Here is a 13,408-nt window from a genome sequence, read left to right as displayed (position 1 = left end):
GATAACGCATTTCGATTCAATAAACTCGTATTGTACATTTCTAAGCGTCAAATGAATAATCTAATTATATAATAATAATAATAATAATAATGAGAGTGGACATATCAAATCATACCAGTGGCCTAAGGCTATAGTATATATGGCAAGAAATTGGACATAGCAAACTATGGTGCATTTCAAGACCTAACAGAAAACCTAACATTGAATGATATTGCACCCAGGGGAATTCACTGGTTTTCAACCTCTTTCCTGCATATTACGATATTTTGCATTTTACTTGAATTGATTATATGCCCAAGGGATATATAAAGCATACCCTTCTACAGCAGTTTGATTAATTCCCTAGCTGATTACCTTCTCTTAATGATCCACGTGCACCTAAATTGTCTTTCTATAGAAACATCAACGGACCGAACAACCAATGTTCTAGAAGTTGTAGAATTAATACGACTGAAATATTACAAAAATTACAAATGATATTACTAGCTTGGGTACCATCCTACTTGTATGCCGGGAGCCCCGGCATACAAGTAGGATGGTACCCAGGCTATGATATTACGTCTGTGTCCATAATATCACCAGGGTCCATAATATCGCCACCTTGAGAAACAGTGTGCTTAAAGATATTTTTACTGCAACATACCCTAGGTATGTACATTTGAGGTGTGAAGGAGTGCATACCAAAAGTATGTTGCAGTAAAAATATCTTTAAGCACACTGTTTCTTAAGGTGGTGATATTATGGACCCTGGTGATATTATAGACACAGATGTTAAAACCTAGTTCTAACCATAAATATAATGCCAGTATTCGAGCCGAAGCAATCTGCAATGACACTGGTAAGTATGTCAGAGTTACAGTGTTTTTTTCATTCATACAAGCATAGACAATGTATCCAGAGCGTTGGAAAAGGTTGTTAGCCCATTTATACTGCATATTAACCCATTACGAGGTCGGTTGAGGTATTTAGGCATACCGTCTAAATTACGCTATCTGTAGCGCGATCAAGGCCGATCCAACCCGGGAAACTTCAATCCCTGCAGTTTTAGTGTGTTGAATTACGAGATAGACAAAATTGTTACTGCAGTAGTTATCACTCCAGATGGAGAGACTGATATTGACACTGGTGTTCTTCAAGGGTATCCTTTGGTCCCGGTTTTGTTTATTGTATGTTTAGACTATGCTTTAAGGTGCTCGATTTCAGACACTGATAGTTTTGCCCTCTGCCATCGTATGCCACAAAAGTATGCATGGTGAGATATCTCAATAAATTCTGTATGGTGAGATATCTATGGCAATCACTCGATATCTTTATGCAATCAGATACAGATCCATGTACAGATACATATCCATGCACAGATACAGATTCATGTACAGATATATAGATACAGATTTTCCGAGTATGATGACCGTGTCAGTCCCTACACCTGAGTGAGGGTTACAGTTGACACGGTGGCCTTCGTGAATTTGTTTAAGGTGGATAACAGGTCGCGAATCTGAGACCCACACACTTGAATGGGCATCCGTCTTCCCCAGCGGATCCATATCGAGGGAGACGTGCTGGTTCCGGTTGGGGTGCTTGCAGCGAGCTGCCGGATGACTTGGTTACGCTCAAGGTCCGCCTTGACTACGCCAGCCCGCCTGGCGCTGCTCTCGTCCGCCAGCTGAGGACAACTGCCGTTGGAGACTTGTCCCTCTAGTTGGGATAGCTCTGTGCTTTATCCATAAAGAAGCATTTCATTTATTTTCTCATTCATTCATTCTCACAGATGCATTGGACGATGATGACACAAACAAGAAGAAGAAATGTTGGAATCTGTTCAAGACGATGTTGAAGATCACCAGCATTATTCTCATCGCAACATCATCGTTATATTTTGCAGGTCAGCGCCTTTATAACTGATTAATTCTTTGTAGTGCAGGGGAAGCCAATTAATTGCACAACGCTTGCTTGCACACTCCGGTCAATTGCACCAAATCCCAAAATCCCAAACCGTTTCCCATTCACTCCATTGTTAGTGCACCGTGCAGTAAGCCTATCGCTGTATTTTGTAATATCTTACATGTATATACTTTGAAACGCAGCAATGTTAATTAACAGTACATTTCTCTCTATCTATCTATCTCTTTTTAACGCAGTCAAAGCCAGCGCTCTTTCGAGGGATGTGACAAAAATCCAAAACCGGTTGCGACTAAATGAGCTGGAACGTGAGTTAAGGAGAATTCTAACAACACAACGCACATAATACTTTGCATAATATGTTCTTTACAACACTCAGTATAAAGTTATACAATAAATATGATTGCAAGTTAAAAGAAATTGAGAGAATAAGTTACAGACCAACCGCATAGATTTATTTCGGATTCCTGCCATGCAGTTCATACTATTGCTTATTGCTAAATCTAGTAACTTACATGAACATGTAGGTATTGTTTTCGGCCTGTCTGTGTTTCTGTTTCTCTGTGTTTTCACCTACTTGTGGTTAGCATAACTTCAGAACGCCTTTATGGATTGTGTTTTTATGTATTTATGTATTTATGAAGATTTACCACATTTGTGTTGATATGTGATCTGTTGGTAGTTCTTAGGAAGGCAAATACCAAGGTCAAATCTAGGCCTCCTGGTAGCTGACCTTGGTACTACAGCAGTACTGACGGTTTCTTATCTTTTGTCCTGAATATTCTACGGTCCTGATTTATTATGTGACAGATAGCTTTTCCTGTCATGAACTGTCATGTTTGGTCCCCCAAGTAGCTTGTTCTGGAACTGCAGAGGCGGTTCCGGCCGCGACATCTTCAAAAGCGGATAAATCAAGAAAGAAATGACGAGTTTTCATGAATTTTGGCATGTAGATAGCGTACACAGAGATGTACACAATTGAATTAAAATTACGTAAATGAGGGCTCAATTTGCATAATTAATGAGGAAATTGATCATTGCACATTAAAGGCTTTGATACATGTAATGTATGTCACGTGAAACATTAACAGAGACATATCATGTAAATGAACACATAATTTGCATGTTTAATACAAATAAGCCATGGTTTCTTTAACCCTATCTAGACCGGGTTTTTTGGGCTTGGTGGGACGGGGGGGGGGTCTCTTGCCCCCCCCTCAGAACTCGCGAACGGTATATCGTAGGACCACCAAATTTTCAGAGGATGGTGTACTAGTAAAAATTTATCATATCTACAATTTTTATGTCGTTGTGACGTAATATGACGTCATTATGACGTCATTAATGTGATTTTATTGGCCAAAACCGTCTAGATAGGTTATTCCCTGAAATCTAAACAGTATACGACATAACTTTACCAAAAGTGTTTATGACAGAATATTAGGATGTACTAAGTCTTATGTTGCCCATAGCGACACCGGTGACGTCATAAATGACGTCATGCATATATTACCTATCCGCCATCTTGGATCATCAATCTTGAATTTTGAAAAATAGTTTTTTTTCAGGATAAAGCCTAAAATACATTGTATACAGACTAAAGACGTTCATATAAACCTTTTTTGTAAAAAGAATTGGGAGTATCGATGAAATTTTAAGGGAAATGAGCTGTATTTACCTGATCTAATGATATGGTCCGCCATCTTGGATTTTGGCCAATGACGTCATCAAATTAGCATAAATTATGCATTTGTATTGATAAAATTTACATATAATTATATGTGATGTTATTTATATTAGAAACAATGTGTAACTTGACATAAAACCCATAAAATTCTGTTGTTTAAATGGAAATTATTAAATTTGGCAAATAATGCCTGTCAGAAACCCGTTGCCATGGCAACAAAAAAAATCATAATCTTATTCCACTGATACATATTTGTTGCCAACAATATTTTAGGAAAAGTCACCAAGTTTGGCGGTTTTAGCTCTAGCCGTCCAGACGCTATGTGACATCAAAGTTGCCGCGGGCACATTTAGCCCCCCCCCCCCGTGTACACTATACGACATCCAGTAGATTTCTAGCAAACACAAAAATGGAGGGAAATGACAGTCAACAAGCCAACAAAGACAGCATCACCAGACCAACAAACTTGGAGAACACCACAGCAACTTCAAGCGCTAACGTTGTAAGAACTGTCGAACCTCAAACTACTGTGTGTTTGTTTGCGTCAGCGGAAAGGCTGCCGAAGCAACCACTACATGCAAAACTGCGGCGAAAAAGTAACATGTGATCGTCCCAAATCTGGACGCAAGTAATAGAACCTATGCATCTTGCTTGTTGCTGTCAACTTACCCGTTAAAGATTGAGCCGATACATGTACCTACTATAACTTGCCATACCCTGCCAAACACGACTACATTAGTGTTACTCTTCATGTGCTGTATAATGTTTATGCGTTACATTATCTATCATTGTCATTTCTGTGAATTCCTTAAAACATCTGCTGTTAGTTTGTGTAACATTACGTAGTGCTACAATCTGCGTAAAAAGTAGGCTTCATTGCGTGTTATCTGCTAAGTTGTCATGGTATTGAAAACTGTTTCATTCTGCCTTTTTCTACAAACAGCCAGCAGAATTATGAAGGTACCCGTTCTCAATACACAAGCTGCAAACTTGTAAAGTAATGGCAGTCCTACGAAAATTCTCTTTTTAATGCTTTATATCGACGAACAATGGTTGTGAAGTACGTGTCTTCGCACATCTTGTGCCACCGGATCAGTGGCTACTCTACAAGTGAAAGAACCGCGTCCATGGGCCTTGATAAATTATTCATAAATCGGTCGCCGCTAGAAATTTACTGGATGGCATTCAGTGACGACCCCCCCCCCGGTCTAGATAGGGTTAAGGTAAATGATGGAAATTTCATCTCTTGTAACATGTGTATGTTAGTTAAAGGTAACATCACTATGCATATATTATGTTAATGTGAATGTCATTTGCATAATTGATATTGAATGCTGAAACAAGCTTAAGACCTTGCCCACGAGGACTTTCACATAAATACATATGTAATTTGAGTTGAGAAAACCATATAGAACCTAGTATAGAATAAATTATGCTACGTGTACATGTAATCATCACATCCCCGTAGTAGTTGAGAAAAATCCCAGAACCAAATGAAAATACAAAACCCTCGAAATATTTGCATGTAGGTATGAGGTCGCCGAATTCTTATTTTCTGATTGGTTCAATCGATGTCAAATTAATTGTGAATATAAATATATGATTGTATTTTGCGTTTGTTTTCCTTCGGGCCTCAAGGGGAGCCTGGACCAGCAGGAAAAAAGGGGCCCATAGGCCTAGGTGATGTTGGACCTGTCGGGCCCCCTGGCCCACCTGGACCACCAGGGGAAAAGGGAGGCCTAGGTGATGTTGGGCCTGTCGGGCCCCCTGGCCCACCTGGACCACCAGGGGAAAAGGGAGGCTTAGGTGATATTGGGCCTGTCGGGCCACCTGGCCCACCTGGGTTACCAGGGGAAAAGGGAGGCCTAGGTGATGTTGGGCCTGTCGGGCCCCCTGGCCCACCTGGGTTACCAGGGGAAAAGGGGCCACTTGGGCCAACTGGATCGCCTGGAATAAAGGGGCCCATGGGGCCAGCTGGGCCCATCGGTCCGCAAGGTCTACCTGGACGCGCGGTGTGCCCTGCTGGACGAACTGGAACACCTGCAAAAAGCAGTGCTCGTGCAGGTAAGAGTCTATTTCTATCTTTATACAAAACTGAGCACAAGAAGAAATGGATCCCCATTCTGTATAATGCGGATCTTATTTGTATAAATAACAAGAGCCCCAAAATCCCATACCTCCATGAAATATTTAGACTAAGTGTTTTGTAAATTATGTGCTTTATCTTGCGTCATTAACCAACACATTTTAAGATACACTACTTACCCTCCTCTTCCTTACAAGGTCAAGTATTTTACCCACTTGTGTAGACGAATGCCCAATCCTGCTTCTCTTCTCCATGATAAAACACACCAAGAAAATAGGTAATATGTAAGAGGCAAACATAAACATCAACACAATCTACACAATCTACCATAGACACAACTTCTGATTTTTGGGTTACCGACCTTGGGCTGGGCCACAGATGTTACATTTGGTCAGGAAACTTGATATTACAGACAATACACCCCATTTCCAGGTCAATGATCAAATCAGAAAAGGTTCATAGTACGTTTATCTATCTGTCTATCCATTTATTTACCTATCTAGCTATATTCTACCGGTGCAGTAGCTCAATTGGTAGAGTGTTCGCTTTGTAACCGGGAGGTCGTGAGTTCAAACTCCGGCCGGGTCATACCAAAGACTTTAAAAATGGTACATCTCTGCTTAGCACTCAGCACATATGAGAAAGAGTGTGGGAAGGTCAAACACACAGCACTACCAGCAGACTAGCCCCCTGCTGTAGTGCCCTGCACAACTGTGTGTCGCCCAAGGGCTACGGAAATGGACATGGGCACCAAAACCCTATGCTCTGTATAGACCTATATTCTAGTTAAGTAAGTACTATAAAAGTAAATCATCTCAACAGATACTCAGATAAGTGAACTGCAAAGCAACTATCAGGAGCTGACAGAACAGACTTCAGGCCTGAGGCAACAGAATGAAGATCTTGAGAAGAGACTGTCAGTCCTTGAGAAACACATCCGGAACACAACTCATTCTGACTCAACAGGTAAGGACTATCATGACGAGGTGACATATTCAACACATGGCAGGTTTTTGGCGACGTCTCATGGAGGAGCCTAATGGTACAGTATTGTGTGCAATTTGCAAGAATTCTAGGAATGGTACAGGCATTTTGTCCACAGGAATGGAATGTCCACAGGCATTTCCCTGACCCACATCTATGCCCACATTCCTGGAAACCCTTGGGAAGACCCAGAAGACCTGTCTGCCACGGATGGCCCTACTTTCGGTGGCCCCAGGGCTCGTTCACTATACACTCGGGGGAGGAGTGCACTGTATCTGTCTTGCTCAAAATCATGAAAAGATGGCAGTGCCATGCAAACAATTACCCTAACATGAACCACCGTCGCCATGACAATGTATGTTTTCATTGCCAGTCTTTTAAAACTTTCATTGTACTAGTGGGGTTTCTAAATTGACCTTTAATCGGGATGATCAACCACTTTGATTATTGCTGAAGTTGAAAAAAGTACAAAAACATTAAGTTAAATTTTTCCTCAACAGGTTATCCTCCATCCAGCTGCACTGAAGTAGCAGAAAGAAGTGGCATTGATGACCAGACTTTCTACGTGATCGACCCTGACGGTCCAAGGCGCGGGGTCCTGCCAATGGTTGTCCAGTGCGACTTACAGGGACAGAAAGGTTAGGCCACACCGACTTAAGGTAGCAGAACACAGTTTTTCGCCTATGGGGATTTCTATAGTTAAGGACCCGGAAGTGACTGACATCGACTCGGATAAAAATACAGTAGGGTACCATAGAAAAGCACGAGAAACGAATATGTTCAAATATAGGGTACGATGTACAAAATAACAAAAAAGTACAAAAAGTTATCGTTTTTTTTGACATTATGCCGCTCTCTTTTAAATGGCCTCCTGCGGAGCGCACCGGAACTGCAGCCGACTCACCCTGCCAGGCAGCGAAAAGGTCACGCGCATTTATACGCCGATTGAGCAGCCTTCCTAATCTCAATTATGCGATATCAAAGCCGACATATTATGGTACCATACGGTAACTTGTATGTCCCGGTGTCATCCACGTTAGGCTGTGTACAAGCGGTGCAAGCTGTTTGTCGCACTCATTTCTTATCCCTACGTCATCGTCTCCGGGGGTCGCGGAGGAATACTGTGTTCTGCTACCTTAACTTTATGGATGACATCCGCGCGCACATTGATTTTCGCTTGCTCTCAAAACTAAAAATCAGTACATATTACGTACAGTGCCGATTGATAAATTCCGCAAAAATCCAACATGTGCCGGCTTGTTGTATACGTCGCTATGCACTGCCGCAAATTCACAATACCAGCTTTGTATTCCTGTGGTTTAGTACCATTTTTACTTTTGGCCGGATTTATTCTATTCGCCCGCGCGCACTAGTTTGGGGGTCTTCGGAGGAAGTCAGTCCATGAAATTAAGTCAGTGTGGTCTTAGTAAACAAATCAGAGTGTGCTGGCAAGTCACGTCAATCTGAGGAACATTAGGCAAAGAAAATGTGACCTCTACCTTTGAGTAGATTTTGACCCGTGTTATGTGGTGGTGATCGGAAGTTCACTCGTGTGCGAGTTTCAATCATTCATTCATTCATTCATTCATTCATTCATTCATTCATTCATTCATTCATTCATTCATTCATTCATTCATTCATTCATTCATTCATTCATTCATTCATTCACACTCGCACAGACATACACACACAAACACATGCTGCTTAGAAGACAAAGCAAGTACCCGCATGTAGGATTTGAGGTTAACGTTTCTAGCTGAAATTCTGACGTTCAAATAGACTAGAAAGATAAGTTTTAAAAATAAGATCAGTCTAGTGTTTGAACGCTTCGTTACATTTTCAGTAATTACGCTGATTGGCCACGACAGTGAGACACGGACACGTGTGAAAGGGTTTGAGAATCCAGGTAGCTACTCCAAGGATGTGACATACTGGAACAGCATGGACCAAGTGAGTGCTGTGGTGGACCGGTCATCTCATTGCAAACAGCACATCAAGGTAAGTAAGTCTTGTTTACAGTTCAGGCGTGCCAGAGGTTAGCCTGGGAAACAGTCATGTGTCTGATCGAAACTTGAACTTGTGTCTGATCGAAATGCTGGACATAGTAGGATACAAGGGAAAGTATTTACAAAGTTACTAGAGTTCAGTGATCTCATATCTTCATAGATCTTTGTCTTATATTTCAATTGGTGTGTGTGTATGAATGTCACCATATTCTCTGCCCATTGGGCAAATTACACAACATCAAAAGATATCATTTCCGGTAAATTTCCACCATTAAAGGCCCACTGCAATAAAAACAAGAATTCGGAGATCTCCATGAAATTAGTTTTTGTAAATTTTTTATTATTTGTCTCATTCACTATGGAAATAAGGTCGTAATTAGCATAATCTAGTCTAATTTATGGTCTTCTAAATTCAAATATCAATATTTTTCATATAAAATTCCTCTCCTTTGTCATGCTTCATTTCAACATGTCCTCAATAGTTATGCAAATTACCTCTACATTAACATAATGCCTTAGAAGGTTAACAACCTTTAAGCAACTTACACATGTCACAAGGTATAAAATTCCCGTCATTCCCCAAAAAGGAGTCACAGAATGTTCACATTAATTATGCAAATTAGGTCATCATTTGCATAATTGGTATCTGTTGATGTTCCGTCTGCCACAGATTAAATAGATTACATGTATAAACGTACTATTATATAAACATTGTAATTATAGAATTTCCTCTTTAATTATGCAAATTAAGTGCTCATTTGTATTTTTGGATTTAATTATGTACAACTCCCTGTCAGCTACCTACATACCAAAAAAGACGAAAATACGTTGTTCCCAGCTGGATTTATTGGCTTTTAAAGTTTTCGCCAGAAAGTCCCCTGCGGTTTCAGAACAAGCTGCTAGGGAGACCAAACCCACACCACTTATTCCTGACAGGGAAAGCTATCTGTCACCAAAAAGTCAAGAACATAGCATGTTCAGGACAAAAGATACAAAACCCGGAAGTTCTGCTGCAGTACAGACAGACGCACGGACACACACACACAGACACGCCAAAACCAATACCTCAATTTTTCATGGAGGTAAATATGTACTTCCAGTATGAATGCCTTGCTTCAGTGATCTGGGAGCACCGACCCGTTGCCTGGTGGGTGACCTGGGACGGTCGCCAGGCTGACTACTGGGGAGGTGCCAGTCCTGGCAGTGGGAAATGTGCCTGTGGACAAACAGGTTATTATGACTTATATATAAGGCATTAACCTGCATCATGCTGGCAATTCAGGGTAGAATAGGATAGGTAGATTTGTCATGTGTCCATTTTTTATTCAAAGGCAGTGTTTAGAGACCGGAGGGGCTATTTTTACCTCCAAAAAAAATGGAGGTATTGTTTTTGGCGCGTCTGTCTGTGTGTCTGTCTGTCTGTCTGTTGTGTTTCCGCACATTTGTAGCCAGCATAACGCCTTTATGGATTATCATGATATTTGGTATGTTGGTAAGTCTTAGGAAGACAAAGGTCAAGGTCAAATATGGGCCTCCTGGTGGATGACCTTGGTACTGCCGCAGAACTTCCGGTTTTTGTTTTGTGCATTATGTTACTTCTCTTTGAGACAAAATTTTTCACAAATTAATAAATCTTTCTCTTTGTTCTTCCCCTGCACAACAGGCACATGCCAGGGTAGATGCAACTGTGACGTCAATGTTTACACATGGCGTGAGGATTCTGGGTTCCTGTCCCACAAGAATGACCTGCCGGTCGCCCAGCTCAGGTTTGGGGATACTGGTGATGGTTCTGAAGATGGCTATCACACCCTGGGGAAACTCATCTGCTATCCCTGAGCCTATCTGTGTGAATCATTGCATTTGTCTGTCTGTGGAAGAAATTAACCAATACAGCACGCAGTGTTCACTCAAACATTTTAACATGCAAAGATGCAGTGCGAAAGTAACAAAAATGAATTCATTACATTTTTGGTAGATACCTTGATGTGTGGGAGAGAGTGAGTGAGTGAGTGAGTGAGTGAGTGAGTGAGTGAGAGAGAGAGTGAGAGTGAGTGAGTGAGTGAGGAATGAGTGAGAGAGTGAGTGGGTGAGTGAGTTAGAGTGAGTGAGTGAGTGAGTGAGTGAGTGAGAGAGAGTGAGTGAGAGAGAGAGTGAGTGAGTGAGGAATGAGTGAGTGAGTGTGAGTGAGTGAGTGAGTGAGTGAGTGAGTGAGTGAGTGAGAGTGAGTGAGTGAGTGAGTGAGTGTGTGAGTGAGTGAGTGAGTGAGTGAGTGAGTGAGTGAGAGAGTGAGTGAGTGAGTGAGTGAGTGAGTGAGTGAGTGATTTATAACTAACATATCTTAGTCATGGAAGCCAACCTATTATGATGGGTTTAGTTTTTAATGTGCAAGGTTTGATTCGGCATTATATTATCAGCAGAATACGTTACCAGTAGATCTGAGGTGTCGATGTTTATGTTTTGTTGTATTTCTTGTAAGTTTGTATGGTTTTCTAATAGAGGTTTGCATGGTTTGCATGTACATATGTTTGAATTTTCTTAATTGGTTGATTTCGATAAAATTCCTGTTGACTTTTGAGTAGTAACAAATACTACATGTTAAGACTTGATGCCTTGTGTGCCTAGCTATAGAACTCATTAGACAAAAATACACAAGGATTATAGTGTTGCGTGTACCTTAACAACTTAATCTTCAACTTTTAAGGTGCTCATACATTATAAATAACTAAACTACAAGATCCGAAAATAATTTCATCAGGTTGGTAGAACTTAGGAGACAGGTATTTCTTTTACACAACCGGTAAATTCTCACCTTGCTGACGTTAGGGTGTCTGTCAGACACCTTCTTCAGAGCTTCTGACTGGAGTACTGCATTTCGCCGCTATACGTAGCCGATGTAGGTGGCGAGACGCAGTACTCCAGTCAGAAGCTCTGAAGAAGGTGTCTGACAGACACCGAAACGTCAGCAAGGTGAGAATTTATTGGTTGTGTAAAAGAAATACCTGTCTCCTTAACTACAAGATATCTGAAACATTACAACAGGATTCATGCTTGATGAAAGTCATAAACCCTACATGTACTTGTAAGTAAATGTTCACTTGGTGACTGTAGACTGTTAATTTGAATGTTAAGTTTTGCTGAAACTCGTATTTTCCAAGAATTATAGTAGAGTGGAACTCGTTGCCACCAAGCACAATTGGAGCATCATCACCAGAAAGCTTTAAGCATTCCCTACAATTAAATGTGCAAAGATTGAGTGTAACAAGTCGTTCGGTGTGATACAGCTATCTGCCGCTGCGCCACGTGCCTGCGAAGCTGGTGTGTTACGCCGAAGGGCGGTTATACTTTCTATACCGATAAAGATACAGAAATGTCACTGTATGACTTACTGGTAGTAAGGAGTGTGATTTGCATTTCCTTGGTAAATAAAATGTAAGACTTTCTGTTACCTCTGCCTGACTTTTTTAAGAAGACTAAGTCCTTCAGCACAGTAAAGATAGTTTGAACCATATACTAGTAGCTTTAGTCCTAGTTATTGAGTTAAGTAGTAGTAGAATTGAGTATCAATAACGACTGTTAATATCAATAACAACTTTAGATTTGCTCATCCAATCAAATAATACAACCAATCAAGATATCTGAAATTCCTGTATGTACATTACAGGATGCATACTTAATGCAAGTCATAAACCCCACATGTAATTATGTTTTTGTATCCACTTCGCTCTAGCCCTGGTTAATAACTTAATGCCCCGCTCCAAGGTATATGTGGTAAGATAATTCCTGGTCAGGTGCGATAACCGCCGAATAAACCACCAAGTGAGCGTAGCAAACGAGGTAGTTTATGAGGTGATTTCTGCACCTGACAAGGGATTATTTCACAGTATACACCGAGGATACGGCGGGGCATTAACGTTAGTTATTATTATATAGCCTACCCAACTGATCAGTTATTTGACACAACTTCCTCTATAAAATTCTTTTATTGCCGAAAAAACTCTCACATTCTATGTTACGTGAAACAAGATGGCATGATCATCTTGGCAATCATCTGCGGTGACCTCGTGACAGTACCACTTTTAGTGGGGGTGTCAAAATCATGTTTAAGTCTTTTTTCTGTTTAAATTTCATTTCTTTTTGATTTGTGTTGTATTTTAGACTAAATCATTCAAAATAAAATACAATACGTTTTGCTAGCTAATTAAAACGTATTGTAGTTTATTTCGAATTATTTATTTGAAAACACAACAGTTAGTAGTGTTAAGACATGTAGTATATATGATAAATACTAAAAGTCTTAACACTACTGTTAGTGCCCTGTCCCCTGCATAATGGTACGGTCCAAACAGTTGCCGGTTATTCTAATGATAACCAATTTAAAATGGAGCCTTCTGATTGGTTGACGTCATCTGGCTATATGATAATTCCCTATATTATCGTATCAGGTCAATCAAATACCCGTACCCGGTCTTTATACAAACATTACAGATAGTTTAAAAGCCTTGATAATTAATAGATGCCGAAAAATACTCTCCTATAATAATTAAAAAACAATGAAAACACCCATACTTTCCATACTAGTATTTTACCATTACGCGTAGTCGCGTACATACTTGTACATACTTTGCCTACATATGCATGGTCTACGGACACTAGGACACTGGGAAGCCACGTGCACGCATGTTTTATGAGGGTCGCTCTTTCCAGCCGCCTCCTAAGCCTGGTAGAGGCTGGGAAGGATATGCCCCC

General features: G+C 40.6%; 1 protein-coding gene across 1 annotated transcript; it reads left to right on the top strand.

Annotated features, from left to right (window-relative positions):
* The first annotated feature begins 5,550 nt into the window (after positions 1-5,550).
* LOC109463607 (contactin-associated protein-like 5) lies at positions 5,551-10,702 on the top strand. Its single transcript, XM_019760460.1, has 6 exons — positions 5,551-5,650; positions 6,495-6,638; positions 7,157-7,263; positions 8,567-8,654; positions 9,782-9,892; positions 10,326-10,702. The coding sequence occupies exons 1-6, from the start codon at positions 5,551-5,553 to the stop codon at positions 10,496-10,498; spliced, it is 723 nt and encodes a 240-aa protein (XP_019616019.1). The 3' UTR covers positions 10,499-10,702.
* The last annotated feature ends 2,706 nt before the right edge of the window (positions 10,703-13,408 follow it).

Source organism: Branchiostoma belcheri, unplaced genomic scaffold (genome assembly GCF_001625305.1).
Source record: "Branchiostoma belcheri isolate BF01 breed outbred unplaced genomic scaffold, Haploidv18h27 scaffold129, whole genome shotgun sequence".
NCBI lineage: Eukaryota > Metazoa > Chordata > Leptocardii > Amphioxiformes > Branchiostomatidae > Branchiostoma > Branchiostoma belcheri.
Note: the sequence above shows the minus strand (reverse complement) of the source record. Positions and strands in the feature narration are given on the sequence as shown.

Coding starts and splice junctions, on each gene's coding strand:
- LOC109463607 (XM_019760460.1), top strand. CDS start 5,551: ATGGGGCCAGCTGGGCCCATCGGTCCGCAAGGTCTACCTGGACGCGCG. Junction 6,639..7,156: donor AACTCATTCTGACTCAACAG/GTAAGGACTATC, acceptor TTTCCTCAACAG/GTTATCCTCCATCCAGCTGC. Junction 9,893..10,325: donor ATGTGCCTGTGGACAAACAG/GTTATTATGACT, acceptor CCTGCACAACAG/GCACATGCCAGGGTAGATGC.